The sequence below is a fragment of the Balaenoptera borealis genome (genome assembly GCF_965194805.1).
Source record: "Balaenoptera borealis genome assembly, chromosome: 21".
Classification (NCBI taxonomy): Eukaryota; Metazoa; Chordata; class Mammalia; order Artiodactyla; family Balaenopteridae; genus Balaenoptera; species Balaenoptera borealis.
Window position 1 is genome coordinate 7,724,267 of NC_138880.1, and position 19,322 is coordinate 7,743,588.

Here is a 19,322-nt window from a genome sequence, read left to right on the forward strand (position 1 = left end):
TCAGCTTCCAGGCAGAGCCTCAGGCACAAGCCGACCGCCCCCTCCATTACTCCCCACATGCTGTCACTCTCCGTAGCCTGGGGTAGACCAGAAAGGAGCCTTCCCTGCTTCCCTCTGCTGCTGAGACAGCAATGGGGACCGTGGATGTTTAACAGGTTTGGAAGCACAAAGCCAACACACATAAAAATAGCCATTAAAGGTGGTGGTCCTTGGGGACTTCCCTGGTGGTCCAGTGGTTAAGAATCCACCTTCCAGCACAGGGGACGTGAGTTAGACCCCTGGTCGGGGAACTAAGATCCCACATGCTGTGGGGCAACTAAGCCCGCGCTGCAAGCCAAAATTAAAAAAAAAAAAAAAAAAGATAGTGGTTCTTAAGCCTTGGGAATGGATGATTCAGCGAACACTCTCTGACTGCCTTCCCAGCATCCCTTCTCCCCTCTCCCATTTCTGAGAACACCTGACATCTCTTTTGGGGAATGCTTCTGTCCATTCTTAGCTGTGCAGTTTGGGAGGGATGAACACCCTCCCTCAGCTCTAGGTGATTGGTTTACACTCACCAGAGTATCCCAGCCTTGGTCAGGGATGGGCCAGTGACCCACTGCAGCCAGAGAAAGGAGGCCAGGGGCTTCGAGGAAGGAAACTTCCTCGTTCTTGCAAGGAGCCAAGAGAAGAGACGCTTTCTCTTCTTCTGGATAGTGAGGATGTAACGTCTGGAAAGGCTGCAGCCATTGTTTGAAAACATAAACACTTTTTAAATGACAAATCATATGCAGGTGGTCTAACATTTCCAAGGGACAAAGTGGTGTCCAGTGGAAAGCAAGTCTGGGTTATTCCCTGCCCTTGTTCACCAGCCAGCCTGTTCCACTTTGCAGAGGTGATCACAGTTACCTGCTTCTCATGCACCCTTCCAGAGATTTTCTATGCATATACATGCAAATGCATCTTTTATTGATATATCCCCCCAAATATTCCCCACTTTGCTATCTATTTGTACCTCCTTTGTTCTTACTTAATGATGTGTCTTGAATATTTTATACATTTGTACACGTAGGGCTGCCTTTAACACCTGCATGGAATTCCATTATATGGATATCCCATTATTAATGTAAACATTCCTTCAGTAATTGGCATTTAGTTTATTTGCAAATAGAGCTGCAATGTAAATTCCTCAAATGCGTTTCCTCTGCACATGTGCTACATTGGCATTTGCTCCCATGCCCAGAGTCAGCAGGAGAACAAAGGAGAAACATCCAGAAGAGCAGAGCCAAGGGAACCACAGAAAATGGAGCTGGAACCCTGACAAGTCATAACGCTCTGGCTTGAACGATGAGTGAAGTCAGATGTACCCTGGGCTGCCCCGTTGTAGAGCCAAGAAATTCCTTCTCTTTCTCAAGCTAGTTTAGGTTGTGTTTTTTATTACGTGCTGCATGAAAAGTTCTCATTGGCACAGATGTTAAAATTCTCACAACTGAAATGTGTAGTGAAAAAAAGTATCATGAAAAATGACACGGCAATTTTGATCTCCATAATCTTTCTTTTTTTTTTTTTTTTTTTTTTTTTTGGGCTGCGTTGGGTCTTCCTTGCTGCACGCAGGCTTTCTCTAGTTGCGGCGAGTGGGGGCTACTCTTCCTCACGGTGCGCGGGCTTCTCTTGTTGCGAAGCACAGGCTCTAGGTGTGCAGGTTTCAGTAGTTGTGGCACAAAGGTTCAGTAGTTGTGGCTCGCGGACTCTAGAGCACAGGCTCAGTAGTTATGGTGCACGGACTTAGTTACTCCACAGCCTGTGGGATCTTCCCAGACCAGGGATCAAACCCGTGTTTCCTGCATTGGCAGGCGGATTCTTAACCACTGCGCCACCAGGGAAGTCCCAATAACCATCATCTTAAAATATAAACATCTTAGAGAAGAAACCAGAGGGGGGTACACCAAAATGTTAACTGTGGTTGTGGATTGATTGTAGGACATTGGTGTTCTTTGTTATTGTTTTTTGACGTTTTAAAGTTTTCTACAATAATAAGGATAACTTCCACTCTCATTGTCTCAAGGCAGGTTACCTGGAAGCACAGGCTGAGACAGAGATTTGGGGCACATGATTTTCAGAGGGAGTGCCCTGTAGGAGGAACCTGTAAGGAAGTGAGGGAAGCAGGATTGTGAAGGAGAGGGGGCCATGCAAGGATGGGGGACTTGGCCTGATTGGAGGATGGGCCCTGAAGTGCAAATTGAGCCACATGCATCCTCCAAGGCAAGAGGGCTGGCTTTTTGTATGCCAGGATCGGGCAGTCCTTGGGGTGTAAGTGATGCTGATGGAGGTGTAACCTGCCAGGTGGTTTCCTGTTGCCAAGGACAATCTGGAAGGTAGATCCGAAAGATAAGCCTTATCCACCAACAGGGCTGGCAAAGGTATTTGAGTGAGATACCAACAACGTCTGCAAGGATCACAAAGTCATTTGGAAAAAAGAAAGAAAGCAAAATGCAAGACTGATCCTGCAGGGGCCAACGCTTTCCGCCTTTGACCTCTGCCTTCGACACTTGCTGCTCGGCCACCACTGAAACAGTTTGCAAATGTAGAAGTCTTGACTGTAAATAACAGAGAAATAGGACTGGCTTAGAGAGTTGCAAATTATACCGTTCTAAACATAGGACTCTTTATGAAAATAACTGTAGAAGAAAACAGTGATTTCTTTCTGTTTAAAAAAAAAGAACTGGAGCCCTGAGCAAAATGAAAGTAGAAGCTTTTAAAATGTTATCCCTCGACTCATGTTACTGCTAGGTCAGAGATTTTCCCATCTGCAGGAGGAGCCCTCAGCGGGCTCACGGCTGCCTGCGTTGCCCCATCTTCTAAGGGGCTGACTTGTTATTTTGGATTAGGTGACTAGAAGAGCCAGTGAGTTAGGGAGAGGTGCCTGGGAATTCCAGGTCCTCCCTACGCTCTCCCCCGGCCCCCTGTCTCAGAGGGTTCTCCCCCGTTGTCTTGCAGTATTCCCGTAGCCCTGGAGGATGGCTACCGCGGAGACAGTGAGTGGTGGGGTTCTGTTGCTCTGGTGACCAGTTGTCCGGAGCCTCTGCGTTGGAGTTGCCAAGGTTCTGGGAAGAGGCTGGTCTGTCGGGTCCAGACTTGGAGGAATGCTGCAGAGCAGAAGCCTTCGAGAGCGGAAGCATAGCCTTGGCTCTACTTTCCCTCGACGATGTCTGTGTTCACGGATGTGCCCCTAGCCCAGAAGCTAGAAGGCAGCTTGCTGAAGACCTACAAACAAGACGACCACCCTAACAAGATGTTCCTGGCCTATAAAGGTAGGTGCCTCGTAGTTTTGGAGTGTGAGACCTAGTCTACCATCATTGCCTCTAGGAGGGCCGTATCGGGAGAGAGCCCAAGCCTCCCCAGACAGACAGCTCTGCTCCTGTTAACAGAATTGCCCAGTGGGTAAAAGAGCAGAAAACCTCCTGGGTCATTCTGTGCCCTCTGCCCTTCTCTGCGGGTTTCCCGGGATTTGGTAAGAGCTGTATCCTCTCCCCCAGCTCTACGCTTGGGGCCTGCGAGGACACTGTACTTTCTTAAGCCTCTTCATTCTACCCACTCCCTCCTCCGCTCCTGAACTGAGAATGGCTCCTAAAATGGACTGTTCGGGGATGCAGCCAGCCCTTGCCATGGTGAAAGTCAGTGTCACCTTTGTTCAGTCTCATGTACCTACAACTCTCACGTTGTCTATCATTTTTGTCCTTTAAATGGCATAGGTTTCTGTTGCCTTTTTTAAAAAGATGAAAATTAGATACATTCACTAACAACACATTGTTTTTATAAAAGGGGAAAAAGAAAAGGAAAGTTGTCTTTTCCTAGGTGACTTCCCAAAGCCCCAAGAGAGGCAGGACAGATCTGTGGGCTTTCTGAAGAGCCCAAACTCGCAGATGCTGAGGTGGGCATTAAGAGCCCCCTCTTCCCTTACCCTCACAGTCTGCATGACCAGCCAAGGCCAACCCTGGGTGTCCTCTGTCGTGCACAAGACCCGAACGCAGATCGTCCAGGATCCCTCCCTGAACTTTGAGTACACGCCAGTGATGGGCATGAAATCATTCATCCAGGCCTCCTTGAACCTCCTCTTTGGAAAGAACAGCCAAGTCATTATGGAGAACAGGGTGAGAAGCAGGGCCCTTTCCTTACTCACCGAGACACAAGGAGCGGAGATTGGGGATCGGGGATGTACAATCATAAACCTGAAAGAGACTTTGGAGGGGCCCCTTGAGGCTCAAGGAGTCCCAACCTTGGTCACTGGAGGGCAGAGTCAGGATCAGGACCCAAAACCAGGGCTCTTGCACCAGCCCACACGATCATGTGCAAGCTCTTTTAAGAAGGGGATGATCTGAATCTGAAGTGGGGCTGGTATCACCATCACTCTTTTTTTTTTTTTTTTTTTAATGGTTGAAAATCAAAGAGGGATAATATTTTGGGACACATGAAAATTATATGAAATTCAAATTTCAGTGTCCAGAAAATGTTATTGGAGCATGGCCATCATCATTTGCTTGCCTTGTCGAGAGCTGCCTTCTGCTATAAAGGCAGAGTTGAGTAGTTATACAGCCTGAAAGCCTAAAACATTGACTACTTGGCCCTTTGTAGACAAAGGCTGCCCATGCCTGGTATGGACATGAGCACCATGGGGGTGGAGGGTGTTCTTTTTGTTCCCTTATGCATCCCAAGTGCCTACTACAGTGTCTGGCACATAGTAGGTGCTCGGTAAATCTGGTTGAATGCGTCAACAGAGGTGTATGTGTTGGAGAATGTTGCTTTGACCTCCATGAGGAAGTGACCCTCCTTCCCCAACTTTTTCTGGGAAACATCAGTGCCTGCAGGTGCTACTTCTGCTTCTGTTTTGCTGGCAGGCAGGGGGTGTGCACACGGTAGGTGACAGCGGTGCTTTCCAACTGGGGGCTCAGTTCCTCAAAACTTGGCGTCGGGATTCTCAAATAGTTTACATCATTTCTTCTCAAAAAGGTGAGTGTTAGGCAAGTGAGGGCAACAGCAGACCCCCGTCCCCTGTTCCTGATTCCTACCCCATTTGCAATCTTCACTGTTGTCCTCCTCACTCTCTGTCATGAGAAACATGGTGGACGAGCCAAGGTATGCTTGTCCCTCTCCTATTATTGTCCTGCCTTCGGCCACTGACCCTCCCCCTCAGGCTCACTCTCTGGTGTGTCTGCTTCCATCTTTCCACTTGCCGGGTACCAGCTGGTGGGGGATGTCTTCCCACAGAACCGCATGGACTCGTCTTCCAGGACATGGGCTTTACAGTTTATGAACACAACTTCTGGGACTCCGCACGGCTGCGCTTGGACCCCAGCATGCTCCTCGATGTGGTGGAGGTAGATGTGCCCGCTCAGATGCACCCCCCGAGAATTGATTCACAGTTTTCCTTTCCTTCCCCGCCCCCTTCAATCACCAAGGCCTTTTCTAGGCTTGGATTCGTAGCCCTTTAGTAGGAACCAACACAGAGGACCACGTCTCCTCCCAATGTCCTGGTGCCACGACTGACGTGGTCAAGGAAGCGCCTGACGAGACAGTCTCTACCCGCAGTGGGCCCCGCACGGCTGTATCTTCGTGATCGGGAACATCAGCAACTGCAAGCTGACACAGGGTCAGTGGACACAGTTGATGGTCCTCATGAAGGTGAGCCCACCCTCCCGCCTGGCTCCCCTCCCTCTCACCACCTCCCGTGCCTCCATCAGTCCCTTCCTTTTCTCATTCTCCTTTCTCCTACAGAGCAAGCAGATATTTCCATTTTTTGACATTCCCTATCAAGGTTTAGCTACTGGTGACCTGGAAGAAGATTCTAGATTCTTACAATACTTTGTGTCTCAAGGCTTTGAGTTCTTCTGCAGCCAGTCTCTGTCCAAGAATTTTGGTATTTATGGTATGACGTGGGCTGGAGGAGAAGGGAAGGCCTGGTGGTGCCCCACCCTGGGCACGAGCGACCCGTTTGACATCTCCTACCCTCTGGAGAGAGCCCAGGCCTCCAGAGGGGGCACCGGTGGCAGAAGGGAAGGGCACTGAGCTACCAGTCAGGTTCTGTGGTATGGTCTCAGCTCAGCTGCTAAAACTGACTCTAGCTGACTCATTTCACGCCTCTCAGGCTTCTGCTTGCTCCACTGTAAGACGAGGGGTGGGAGTTAGTGATCTTTCAAGTCCCTTCCACCTTTAAGGCTCTTACCTGTGGCTACTTTTTCCTGCAAGCGGAGCCTGTGGCAGCTTCCCGGGGCGTGGATGCCAGCTTGGCTGGGCTGGGTGGCGGGCGCCGCAGTCCATCCCTCTCTTCAGCAAGGCAAGAGGCAGAGACTGCGGGCACGGCCCTGGAATGGCAGAGGGGGCGCTGAGACAGGCTGTCTGTCCCAATGCTGCAGACGAAGGAGTGGGGATCCTCGCGGTGGTGGCACTCAATAACCAGCTCCTGCTCCGTGTCCTCTCGCAGCTGATGAACTTCGCGCGGGCCCTGTGGCTAAACCCTCCTACCATGGGTGCTCGCATTATCACCTCTGTCCTCTGTAACCCGGCTATGCAGGGAGAATGGTAAGGGGGAGGGGTGGGGCAGGACGGGTGGGCGGAGCCTCTGGACACCCACAGACTTGCTGACTCACAGGATGCGGTGGCTGCTTCTCTTCCTGCCCGCATGGCTTCTTTTTTTTTTTTTTTAATAAGTTTATTTATTTATTTTTAGCTGTGTTGGGTCTTCGTTTCTGTGCGAGGGCTTTCTCTAGTTGCGGCGAGCGGGGGCCACTCTTCGTCGCGGTGCACAGGCCTCTCACTATCGCGGCCTCTACTGTTGCGGAGCACAGGCTCCAGACGCGCAGGCTCAGTAGTTGTGGCTCACGGGCCCAGTTGCTCCTCGGCATGTGGGATCTTCCCAGACCAGGGCTCGAACCCATATCCCCTGCATTAGCAGTCAGATTCTCAACCACTGCGCCACCAGGGAAGCCCCCACATTGCTTCTTTACTCTTTACTGAGGAGCCACTGTGTACCAGTGGCAGCGGCTATGCTGAGGGTTGCCCAGCCTTGGGGCAATGGGTAATAGGATGCTCTTTTTGGACACAGGTCAAATTATTATTGAATTATTTGAGCATTCCCAGATTGCAGGAGGAGATGAGGAAGCACCAAGGGCCTGCTACTCTGGCAGTCTGCCTGAGAGTCTGCTTCGCTTGCTTACATTAATATGGGCTGAAACCCCCTCCCGTTTATAACCATCCCAGGTGGATGCCTGGCTCCACCACTTTTGAAGGGAGAAGAGGGGAAAGGCAATGAGGAGGTTGAGAGCACGGGGAGACCTTATACTCTTAATTTCTTGATGTCCTTTCCTTGGCAGGAAACAGAGTCTGGAAGGGGTTGTAGAGAACGTCATGATGACCAAGGAAAAAGTGAAGGAGAAGCTCCGGCTTCTGGGTACCCCAGGCTCCTGGGATCACATCACTGAGCAGAAGGGGTCCCATAGCTATCTTGGACTCAACTGTAAGTGTCTAGGAAGGGACAGCTCCCCTCTTTCTGACCTTGTATTTGGGCTTGTATTTGAGCATAAACTTCATGGACTAGGTGACCAGTCCCTAGCTTCACCCCAGATTTTGATCCTTTCCTGAGGAAAGTAGAGCTGCTTTAAAGATTCTTCTGGATCCCCAGAAAGGCTGACACTCTCTGTCCTCCATAATTCACCCTAGGCTAGAGGGGAGCTAGAGGTGGCCACCTCAGGATCTGAGACCCTATGGTCATCACCAGCCCAACAGGTGGAATACTTGGTCAAGAAAAAGCATATCTACATCCCCAAGAATGGGCGGATCAACTTCACCTGTATCAATTCCTACAACATAGATTACATCACTGAGAGCATCACTGAGGCTGTCCTCTTCACAAAGGACTCAGAGAAATAGCTTCCAAAAGTAAATGACTCCTGACTGGAATAAAAGCTTTGGTGTTTAAAAAAATCCTGTGCTGATTATTCACTGCTGCAATTCATTTCTCTGCAAAACACTCTCTGTCTCTCTCTCTCTCCATCAATTTATGAAGCATTGGTCTGGCCTCAGCAAAGAGACCCAGAGAAAAAGGGAATGTTTACGTTCATTGACCTTCTCATATTTGTTGAGCACCTACCATATTAAGGCCCTGATCTGGTGTCTTAGTGCATTTGGTCTGCTATAACAAAATATCATAGACTGGGTGTCTTATAAACAACAGAAATTCGTTAAGATTCTTAGAGTTCTGGAAGCTGGGAAGTCCAAGATCAAGTCACCAACAGATTCAGTGCCTAGTGAAAGCCCACCTCCTGGTTCATAAACAGCACCTCTGGCTGTAACCTCACATGGTAGAAGGAGTGAGGGATCTCTGAGTCATCTTTCATAAGGGCACTAATCCCATCCATGAGGGCTCCACATTCATGACCTAATGACATCCCAATACCATCACATTGGTGATTAGTTTCCAACATATGCATCTTGAGGGGACACAAACATTCAGACCATAACATCTGGGCATCAAAAGGTATGCAAAAAACAGGCACAGTCCAGTTCTTTTTCTCTGGAAGTTTATAGTCTAGTTGGAAGATGAGCCTTAATCACATGAAACAGAAGTGACTATTGGGTGTCTGTTAATACATGGAACTCTGCAAGCCCCCAGGATACTAAAAGGTATGAGACACTGTTGCTGCTCTTATGATGTCCTCCACCCCAGCTGGGGAAATACAACTCACTTGGTAAAAAAGAAGTTAATCATAAAATGTGGCACGTAATAAGTGCTAAGTAAGTTTCAGGAAAAGGTTAACACAGCAGGACTTAGTTGCCCAAACTCTATACATTCCAAGGGGCTTCAGGACTGGCTCTTGACCAGTTACTGGGAAATGAAGTCTGAGCCCTTGGAGTTTCCTGCCTGACAAGAGTGGTTTGTATGATGGAGCCCTTGGGTCATGCTGTGTCAGTTTGAAGTCTAGGGGCTGGAGACTGAGTAGTTAAGGTGAGTTATACAGGCACTGCATGTCCATGTGATTAACCCCCAATAAAAACTTTGGATATCAAAGTCTTGGCGTGCCTCGTTGGCAACACCTCACACATGTTGTCACACGTTGGTGCTGAGAAAATTGAGCACTGGAACAGGACAACTGGACAGGAAACTGGAAGCTTGTGCTTGGTATCTCCTGCACTCCACCCTATCTGCCTTCTTCCTTTGCTGATTTCAGCTGTATCCTTTCACTGTAATAAACTGTAACCATGAATGTAACAGCTTTACTGGGTCCTGTGAGTCCTTCTAATGAATCATTGAACCTTGGGGACTCCTGAAACACACATTAAATTAGGTACAGAGCTGCATTTTTTTTTCCGGCTGCATCGGGTCTTAGTTGTGGCATGCGGGCTCTCTAGTTGCTTGTCCCGCCACATATGGGATCTTAGTTCCCCCATCAGGGATCGAACCAATGTCCCCTGCATTGCAAGATGGATTCTCAACCACTGGACCACCAGGGAAGTCCCAGAGCTGCATATAGCACAAGGATTTAGGCAAGTCCATTCCCAGCTTCCTTGCATTCCCTGAAGATTGTTCTTACAGGGAGTGCAGACAAGTGAGCAGCCTCATGGGGTTGGGCTTAAGATACCCAAACCTGTCTATCAAGGCTGGTGGCTCCTTCCTGGAAAATAAATAATACCTTTTCCATAAATTGTAATTCTTATGAGAGGAAGCAGAGGTTCTGTCTACGGGTCTCATAACTGAGGAGGATTGCAAGCAAGCTCATGGAGCAAATGAGGCCATCTCCTCTGGTTTCCTGATGCTTAGAGATGAATTTATCTTGAGTTCCTGTGTTTACCCACAGACGAAGATTCTTATTTCAGGTCTTCTGAAGATTCTCTTGTCCCCAGATTCTAAGGGCTTCTAGCCTCAATGTCAGAAGATCTCTAGAGGAACCCTCAGTGCCTGTGGGTAGCATTTTTAACCATTCTCAAAGCATGAGGATGGAATTTATTCAGCCAGGTTCTCTCCAACCTCCTGAGCCTAATAAAATAATTCTAGTGACTTTCAGTTTATGTAGATAAGAAAGCTTTGAACAAGCAAAGCTTGGAGCTGCCCATGACCTCTCCTACTAGCTTATATGAGGTATGCGGGCTTTTGGTACCCCCAGCCCAGAATCCCAGCAGGATTTGGGAAGAGAATATCTTTTCACTCTTTGTTGCTAGTTGGCTTCAGGTCTCCGTTTTACATCTCTTTGATGTTCATTTAAGACTTCCTTAAAACTAGTTTCTGCCTTGATCACCTCTTTTTAATTTTTTAATAGAAATAAGTTTTATTTTTAATTTTCCAAAGTAAAAAAGCTGTTAACAAGACTTTTAGTTGATATCTAGTTACCTCATACAGCTTTTTTTTCTTTCTTGAAAATACTAAAATACACTTGCACTGCATTCTTTAGAAATTAGTCTAGGGCCTTGCCTGGTGGCACAGTGGTTAAGAATCTGCCTGCCAATGCAGGGGACACAGGTTCAAGCTCTGGTCCGGGAAGATCTCACGTGCCACAGAGCAACTAAGCCCGTGTGCCACAACTACTAAGCCTCTGCTCTAGAGCCTGCAAGCCACAATTACTGAGCCTGCGCACCACAACTACTGAAGCCCGCGCACCTAGAGCCTGTGCTCTGCAACAAGAGAAGCCACCGCAATGAGAAGCCCGCGCACCACAACAAAGAGTAGCCCCTGCTCTCTGCAACTAGAGAAAACCTGCACGCAGCAATGAAGACACAACACAGCCAAAAATAAAAATAAATAAAATAAATTTAAAAAAAAGAAATTAGACTAGAAGATACTTGCATTTAACAAGTTCTGTGAGGAACATTCTACCACATCCATGTTTTTTGTGATACTGGAAATATTGAATGATATTACATATCAATTGAATTCTCTTAGAAGAAAAACTAACACAAGTGAAATAACTAGTTCTCTAATCTTTGGTTCTGTTTCCACAAATAAAACCTATCACTTTTCACAATGAGAAAGCAAAAAATAATATACAAACCAAAAGATCTAACCTGAAGTCATTTATCCCCTTTATCAAGATAACAGGTTAAATGCCGGAGATCAACATAACAAGAATAGTTACTGGTTTTTCTTTAACCATTTAACTAACTCTGGTTCAAAGATAATAAATAACAGCAATGTACAATCCATAAGAGTATATAAATTCTGTATTGCATGTTCCCTATTTTATAAGGAAAGAAAATAAGTTTCATGTGTAAGAGGAAGAACAGTGAAACATATTAATAAAAGGCAATTTTGCTATCATCACTGTTCAAGAAGTACCCACAGTAACCTTCTAGCAAACAGTTGCTGCCCATGCCCCAAAATGCAAGATTAGGTGATTCTAAGTAAAGACAAGGAAAAAAATTACAACATTTTTTGTCCTCATTCATATTGCTCTCCCAGCCCCAGAAATTCAGATTAAATGGATTTTGCTGATCACGTCTATCTATTCTAACAACTTAATGTAAATGAAAAGCAACATTCATTTTTAAGTAAAAATCATAACACTGTTTTTGAAACTGAAAGTGGGATTCTCATCATATAAGAGAATAAGCTAAAGAGCAAATTCTTGTATCTAGACAATTATTTACCATAATCAATTCAAGTGTAACTTGAAGTTCTTAAATTATTTATTTTCACCTCAAGTAAAGACAATTAGGCCACTGTAGTCATTTCCTTGTCCGTGTCACCTGATTCATCTTTCAGTTCCAATTCCCCTAAATCTCTATCTACAGCCGTAACAGTTTTCTTCTTGCACTTCTTAGGCATTGCATCATTAGCACAGATTTTTCTCATTTCAATGTCTGGCACCTTCTTCAGATCAAAATCCTATTCCCTAAGAGTTTTCAGATTACCTGCATTTAAAATGTCTGGAATCTCAGGCCGTACGTATCCTTCATACTGAGGCCGATCTCGCTCCATGGTCTGCTTGATGACCGTCTCCCAGGAACAGTGCTGCCTTCCTGGCCTGTCCTTCATGCTGTTATGTAACTCAATCTGCTCCAGTTCACTGCTGAATCGAGTTAAATACCTTTCAGTTAATGTGCAAGCATCTCTCTTTGAATATCCTACTTTTTGGGGATCAAGATGATTTTGAAACCACTGCAGTTTTTCACCAATAAGGTTGAGACGCAACGCCTTTTCATTCTTCAATTTTTACATTTTTTCTTGCTTGTGGGTCTCTCTCGTAATTTGAGCCGCTTTTCTACTATACAGGTGGATGACTTTTTTTCTTGTCCTGCACTTTTTCCGTTCGGTACTTCTGGTATGGCGACGTCCCCGCGGTCCCGGGCCTCCAACCCCACACAGCCGGCAAATCTCCGGCCCAACACACGAGGGGCGCGATCACCTCTTAAGTTAGTTTCAGATGGCTGATTGCTCTTTGTTTAAAGTATTAATGAATTTAAACTTTTTATTACGAACATTTTCAAACATAGTAGGAAGAACTATATAACGAATCCCCTTGCACCCAATGATTAAAGCACGGCCAATCTTGTTACTTCTATATCTCCATGCACTCCTCCAAATTATTTTGAAGCAAATTGCCATATATTTTCATCTGTAAATATTTTAGTGTATATTTCTAAAAGACAAGGCCTCCCCTTTTAAAATAACCACAATACCATCATCACACACCTCCAAGCCAACAATTACTTAATGTCATCATACGTTCAATGTCATATGTCTATATATGTAGTATCATTTATCTACATTGCTCTGATCGTCCTAATTGTTCTTTTTTTTAATGTTTTTTTTTGTAGTTAGTTATTGTGGTGGATTTTAAATTTTTTTCTGAAAATTCCTTGATGCTCTTCCCATCAAAATGTAAAATTGAATTCTCCTTGCCTTGGGAGAATTTCTAACAAATAGAGTACAACAGAAGTGATGTTACGTGACTTCTGTGGCTGTCATAGAAGGTGGTACAGCTTCCACTGGCCATCTATCTATCTATCTATCTAACTATCTACCTACCTACCTACCTACCTACCTCTTAGGGCTCTGGCTCTTGGAACTCAGCAGTCAGGCTGCAGGCAAGACATGGGTGGGTGGTCTGGCTCTAGACCCAGAGGAGGTCCCAGGGGACAGCCAGAATCAACCGTTAGACGTGTACTGATTCCAGCCCCCAACCTTCAAGCCATCCCAGTTAAGTGAGTGGAGCAGAGATGAATTGTCCTGCTGAGCCCTTCCCAAACTACAGATTCATGAGCAAATGTAATGTTGTCATTGTTTGAAGACACTAATTTTGGAGTGATTTGTTATGCTAGTAAAGATAGCTGGAACAATTATTTTGTCATTTATGTCTCTTTTAATCTGTAGTTTTCTCTTCCATCTTTTTCTTTTCCCTTGCATCTTTTTTTTAAAAACTGAAGAACTGGGTTTTTTTGTCCTGTAAGGTTTCTCACAGACTGAACTTTGCTAATTTCATCCCTCTGGTATTATTTAACATGTTCTTCTTCACCCTGTATTTTTGAAAATAAGAATTTAAATTTAGAGGCTTGATCAGAGTCAGCTTTTTTTTTTTTTTTGTCTTGACAAGGCCACATCACAGATGGTATGTTGTGTTTTATCAGGAAGCAGGTGATGCTAGTTGTTTTACTGTGATGTTAGCAGTCACAGAGGATCATTGCCGAGCTCCATCAACTCATTAGTGTTGAAGAATGGTGATACAGGTATTCAAATTCTAATATCATTTATTCATTAGCTGGAATATTTTTATGAATAGAAATTTCCCCTCACTGTGATTTGTTTAATGTGAGGTATATTTTCTATAGGAAAGGCAGAATTAGTTTTGATTCTTTCCCTTCCTTTACCAGTTATTAAATTAATGAATTGGTATACTAGCAATCCCCAAAGGTGGTTGATAAGGTGTGTTTTTAATCTTTATGAATTTATGGATTTAAAATGATTTGTGTTGTAGTCTACTGTGACCATCATCCTTATTGATGTTAAAAATGTCCCATCTTTGACCTGTCAGAGCCAATTCAAATTAGTTTCCAAGATCTTTGACATAACCCTAGCAGTTTGAGAGCTTCTTTAAGCCTTAATCTTAAATCTTCTTTAAGATTTTTGAGAGCTTCTGGCACGACAAGACATTCCAGGAAAATTTGAACATTTTCTGCCCCAGACCTGGAATCAGTCTTTTCTCAAAGAAGCCCTAATCATTTTTAGCAGATAAAAGTATTTATACACCACAATCTGAGCTCTTAAGGTTCTCATTGCTATTGATTAGTCATTATTTCCAAGTGTTTTCAGTAAACTAAAATATATTGAGTGAAAAATTTAACTCAAAATGGATCATAGGCCTACATGTATAACCTAAAACCATAAAACTTCTAGAAGGAAGCAAAGGAGACTATCTCTGTGACCTTGGGTTAGGCAAAGTTTTCTTAGATACAACATCACAGCATGATCCATAAAGGAAAGAACAGATGAATTCGAATTCATCAAAATTAAACATTTCTGTTATTTAAAGTCATTGTTAAGAGAACTGAAAATCAAGCCACAGACTGGGAAAAATATTTGCAAATCATAGAGCTGGTAGAGGACTGGTATCTAGAATATACAAATAGCTCTAAAAAAGTAACAAGAAAACAAACAATACAATTTTTTAAATGTGCAAAAGATTTGAACAGATACTTCACACACACCCCAAAGCTATATGAATGTCAAATAAAGCATATGAAAAGATATTCAACATCAGTAGTCAAAAAGGAAATACAAATTAGAAGATTGACCATACTAAAGTGTTGGTGAGAAAGTAGAGGAACTGAAACTCTCATACACTGCTGCTGGGAACATATAATTATCATGTCATCCAGCTATTCCATTGCTAAGTATTTACCCAAGAGTAAAGGAAATATATGTCCATACAGAATCTTATACATGAATGTTCATAGTAGTTTTATTTGTAATAGCCAGATGTTCATAAACAGGTGAATGGATTTGAATGGGTTAACAAATTGTGATATATTTGTACCATGGGGCACTACTCAACAATAAAAATGAAAGAACTACTGATATACAGGGACTTCCCCGGCGGTCCAGTGGTTAAGACTCCACGCTTCCTCTGCAGGGGACGCGGGTCCCATCCTTGGTGGGGGAACTAAATCCCACATGCAGCTCAGTGTGGCCAAAAAATTAAAAAAAAAAAAAAGAACTACCGATATACACAACATGAATGAATCTCAAAATAATTATGCTGAGTAAAAGAAGCTAGACAAAACAGTACATACTCTATGATTCCATTTGTATAATACACTAGAAAATGCAAACTAATCTTTAGTGACAAAAAGATCAGTGGTTGCCTGAGAGGGAGGGATTACCAAGGGTCACAAGGAAACTTTTGCAGGTGGTAGATACGTTCACCATCTTGATTGTGGTGATGATTTCACAGGTGAATACAGATGTCAAAGCTTCTCAAATTGTACATTTTAAATATGTGCAGTTTATTGTTATGTCAATTGTACCTCAAGTTTTTAAAAAGATATGAAAGGAGTGATAAAGAATGAAAAAGTCATGGGGGCTAGTGAATTAGAGGTCTTGAAATCAGAGAAGTATAGAAGGTGATGGTCTGCGGTCAGGAAGTATGAAGTCAGTGTCTCAGTCGCAGTGCATTTTCTGGTAATGCAATGACTTGGGTGTGACCATGTGAGTGGGTGGCCAGGTGAAATGAGAATATTGCTGTACAGGAGGACTATTCGCTCACTTCTTAAGCAGAAGTCTTGCTTTATGTTCTGAAAAAGGGAGGTTTTCCTTGCCACCCTGCCTAAATAGATTACTCTGTGATCCAGCAATTCCATTTCTCAGAGTTTATTCTAAGGGAATAAAGAAGTGCCCAAGAATGTGTGTACAAATATGTTCATTATCAAAGTTTCGTATGATCAAAAATTGATATCTAAGTGTTAAACAAGAGGATTGGTTAAATAAATTATATCTATTCTTCTGAATACTATGCACTCATTAAGAATGAGAAGATAAATGTCAGTTAAGTGACCTGTAAAGTGAGGCAGAAGCATAAGGTGGGGTTAAGTACGTGGACCCTGCCACTTCTTACATGTGTGGCCTTTGGCAAGTCACTTAACGTTCCTGGGATTGAGCTTCCTCATCTGTAAAATGGGATATCAATCAAGTGTTACCTCATTGAGCTATTATGAGGATTAAATGAGTTAACATATGTAAAACACTTTAGAATAGGGCTTGGTACATAGTAAGCACCATATTAAGAGTTAGCTATTATTATAATACTTATGATGCCTTAAGTGAAAATTAGGTTACAAAACAGTATGTACCATAGGACTCCATTTTTCTAAGCAAATTACATTAAAAATTAATATATATTTATATTCAGAAAAGTCTGGAAGGATATGCTTCTAAGACATCTCTGAGTGATGGGATTACAAATAACATTCATTTTTTATTTGTATATTTTAACTTTTTATTACTTTCATATAAAAAACTACTTTTATTTAAAGAATATGCATTAGGTGGTTCTCAGTGATCGGATTTGCATAGCTTTTGGAGAAATAAACTTTAAAAGAAAAATATTAAAATAAATCATTGTTAACTTTTATTTTAAAAGTTTTATTAAGGAAGATTACATAGCAGCATTATCTAATGAAAATTTGTGAACATCTTAAGAGTCCAACAATAAGTGGAATAACAATTAGTGGAATATTATGATCCATTAAAATGATTGTTATTAATACCAATACCAAGTAGTATACTTATGCAACCAGGGAAATACTTATATAATAAGTGATAAAAGAACACAAAATTCCATGCATGTAAGCCAGGGATAATATGAAAGACTGAAAATAGTGATTTTTTAGGAATGGTAGGAGGTGGGCAATTTTGGATTTCTTCATACTGGGATGGCAATAACACGGGAAGGAATACTTTTTCATTTTTTGTTCCTAGGAGCCTGTCTTCCTTTGCCTAGGACCCTGGAGACATGGGGGCTTCGATTGAGTACATTGTCAGTAAACGCATCTGGCTCTTCCAAGGAGTCCAGACTGTAACAATGACCATTACTATCATAGCTAATGGTTGTGGAATGCTACCTGGAACTCTACTATTCTAAGCACTTTACCGTCTATCTTGTCATTTAATCCTCATAACAATTCAAACAGGTAGGTTATTTTTATTTTATTTTATTTTTTATTATCATCATCACCTTCGTTTACAGTCTCGGTGAGCATCAGTAACCTGCCCAGCCCAGGGCACACAGCTGGTAAGGGCTACAGGGGTCCATGTGCTCGGTGCCTTGACCCCTGCTGCAGGGGCTGCCTTCCCCCATGCCGGCTGCTCCCATCACCCCTTCATTCTCGTCCCCCAAGGGCTCTGGCCCCCAACCCCGAGGAAGTAATAAGCAACCAGAGCGGGGCCCAGAGGAGCCTCCAGGGTCCGCGCGCCCGGAGCCAACTGTACCGCCTGAGCCTTGCGGAGAATCGAGAGTTGCAGAACTGCGTCCCCTCCGAGCAGGTAGTCCTCTGCGCAGAGGGGAAAGCTTGCTCACCGTGGGGCCGGTGAGGACATGGAGACGAAGGAACGGGTAGGAGGGAGGGACTGGTTCGCAGGCTTTCTTAGGACCGGAAAGCCATGCGCGAGGACGCGGGCGCCACCAGCCGCTCAAGAGCAGTCGCGGCCGGCGAGGCTGCGGGGAGGCCAGGTCCCAGGCCCCGGGTCCGGCGGCTCTGCACCGACACTACGGCCTCGCCTTTCCTGGTGCCGGGCAGGTTCCTCCCGGGCATCGCTGACGCCGCCGGGGACCTGGCTGGTCCAGGCTTCTTCAAGTATCTGATGTGTGCGTGTTGGGGAGGAGGGCGCCGGGGAGGCAGTATTTCCAAAGTGCAGTCATCTCCGCCCCCCGACCTGCTGTCGGGGATCTTGGTCTTCAAGTGAATCCGCCTCTGTCGGTGGCCCGCGACTCCAAGGTTATCCAAGCCTGGGCAAGCTGGGATTCCAGAGGGTTCCAGAGGATCTCGGGGAAAGGCGTCCCCGTGTTTCTACTCACAGATGCGGGCGCCGAGCCCAGCAGTTTGTAGTGCGCGCACTGAGCTTTCTGGGGCTGCCTTCTCCCCTTTTCCATCAGCTGTGGGTCCCAGCAAGACCTCGTAGTAAAAGAAAATTTGCGAGGTCGTTCCGGATCTTCCCTGGTCGGCAAGTGGCTGCAGACGCACGAGGAGAAGCCTGGGCCCTGGGCGCATCTTCCAGGAAACCCCGTTGTCCGCAGGCAGAGATGGCCCCAGGCTCGGCTCCAAATCCCTTGTGTGTGTGTGTGTGTGTGTGTGTGTGTGTGTGTGCGCGCGCGCGCGCACGTTGGGGGGGCCCAGGGTTGGAAGGACGCCCAACTCGAGCTGAGGAAAGTCGCGAATGGGGTTCCACGGTGGGGCAAGCGCGCAGCCTCCCGGACGGAGCGGACCTAGGAGAGCCGGGCGGTACCCGGGGCCGAGCATCCGACCGCGAGCGGCGGGGTCACCTGGCCAAGCACCAGCCAGCGGGTAGAGGGGAACCCAGAAGTGGGAGAAAGGCGTTCTTTACCTAGGAGTCGGCCTGAGCCCCTGGTCTAAGGCTGGGGCTCCGGTCTCTGGGCAAGGCCTGGAGGGCTGACCCGCTGTGGGATGCGGCGTAGGCGCCGTGGTGGAGGATGGACTCGGAACTGCTCCTGAGCGCCCCCAGCAGGCCTTCGCCTTCGCTCGCGATTCCACTCCTGCCGGGCTCTAGGGCCTTCCCCGGGAAGCCAAATTCTTGGCTCGCCTACTCCTCTCCCGTGGACTTGTAACAGGGACCCTCGCTCCACACCGTGATTTGGGAGTTAAGCGCCATTCTCTCGCTTGCTCACCACCCTCCAGCCACACTGGTCTTCTTCCAGTTCCTCCAATATAAACAGGTCTTCCAGTCTCAGGGTCTTTGCACAGTCTCTCCTGCCCAGTAACGCCATCTCTGCTTTTTGCAAGGTCAGTTCTTTCTCATCGTGTGTGTAGCAAATCTCAGCTTAAATGTCGCCCCCCCCGCCAAAGACTTGTATGTAACCATCCTACAAAGTAAGGTCTTCCTTCCCACCACAAATATATTTTATTTCCTTTCCTTCTTGTTTCCTTTATGCTTCTGGCCGCACTTTGTATTTATTTTGCTTTATTCTCTGACTTTGCCAGTTTAATGTAAAATAGCGCAAGGAACATATTTGTCTTGTCAAGTGGGCACATAAAAATATCACAAATATTTGTGGTAGCATTTTTAAAAAATAAATTTATTTATTTATTTTTGGCTGCATTGGGTCTTTGTTGCTGCGGGCTTTCTCTAG

The 19,322-nt window shown here is 45.3% G+C and overlaps 1 protein-coding gene and 1 pseudogene across 3 annotated transcripts; one reads left to right on the top strand and one right to left on the bottom strand.

Annotated features, from left to right (window-relative positions):
* Positions 1 to 1,463: 1,463 nt before the first annotated feature.
* Positions 1,464 to 10,294, top strand: GOT1L1 (glutamic-oxaloacetic transaminase 1 like 1). 2 transcript variants are annotated; one of them, XM_082374575.1, is made up of 9 exons: positions 1,464 to 3,290; positions 3,949 to 4,130; positions 4,875 to 4,986; positions 5,245 to 5,354; positions 5,566 to 5,658; positions 5,752 to 5,902; positions 6,390 to 6,555; positions 7,347 to 7,489; positions 7,751 to 10,294. In XM_082374575.1, exons 1-9 carry the CDS (start codon positions 3,185 to 3,187, stop codon positions 7,900 to 7,902), a joined length of 1,215 nt encoding a protein of 404 aa, XP_082230701.1. In that variant the 5' UTR covers positions 1,464 to 3,184; the 3' UTR covers positions 7,903 to 10,294. The 2 variants fall into 2 exon arrangements, with proteins under 2 accessions (XP_082230701.1, XP_082230702.1); XM_082374576.1 differs by having other exon boundaries at positions 7,693 to 7,834.
* LOC309619411 (translation machinery-associated protein 16 pseudogene) lies at positions 10,288 to 12,405 on the bottom strand (annotated as a pseudogene). Its single transcript has one exon. The product of its transcript is annotated as a translation machinery-associated protein 16 pseudogene (transcript).
* Between the last annotated feature and the right edge of the window lie 6,917 nt (positions 12,406 to 19,322).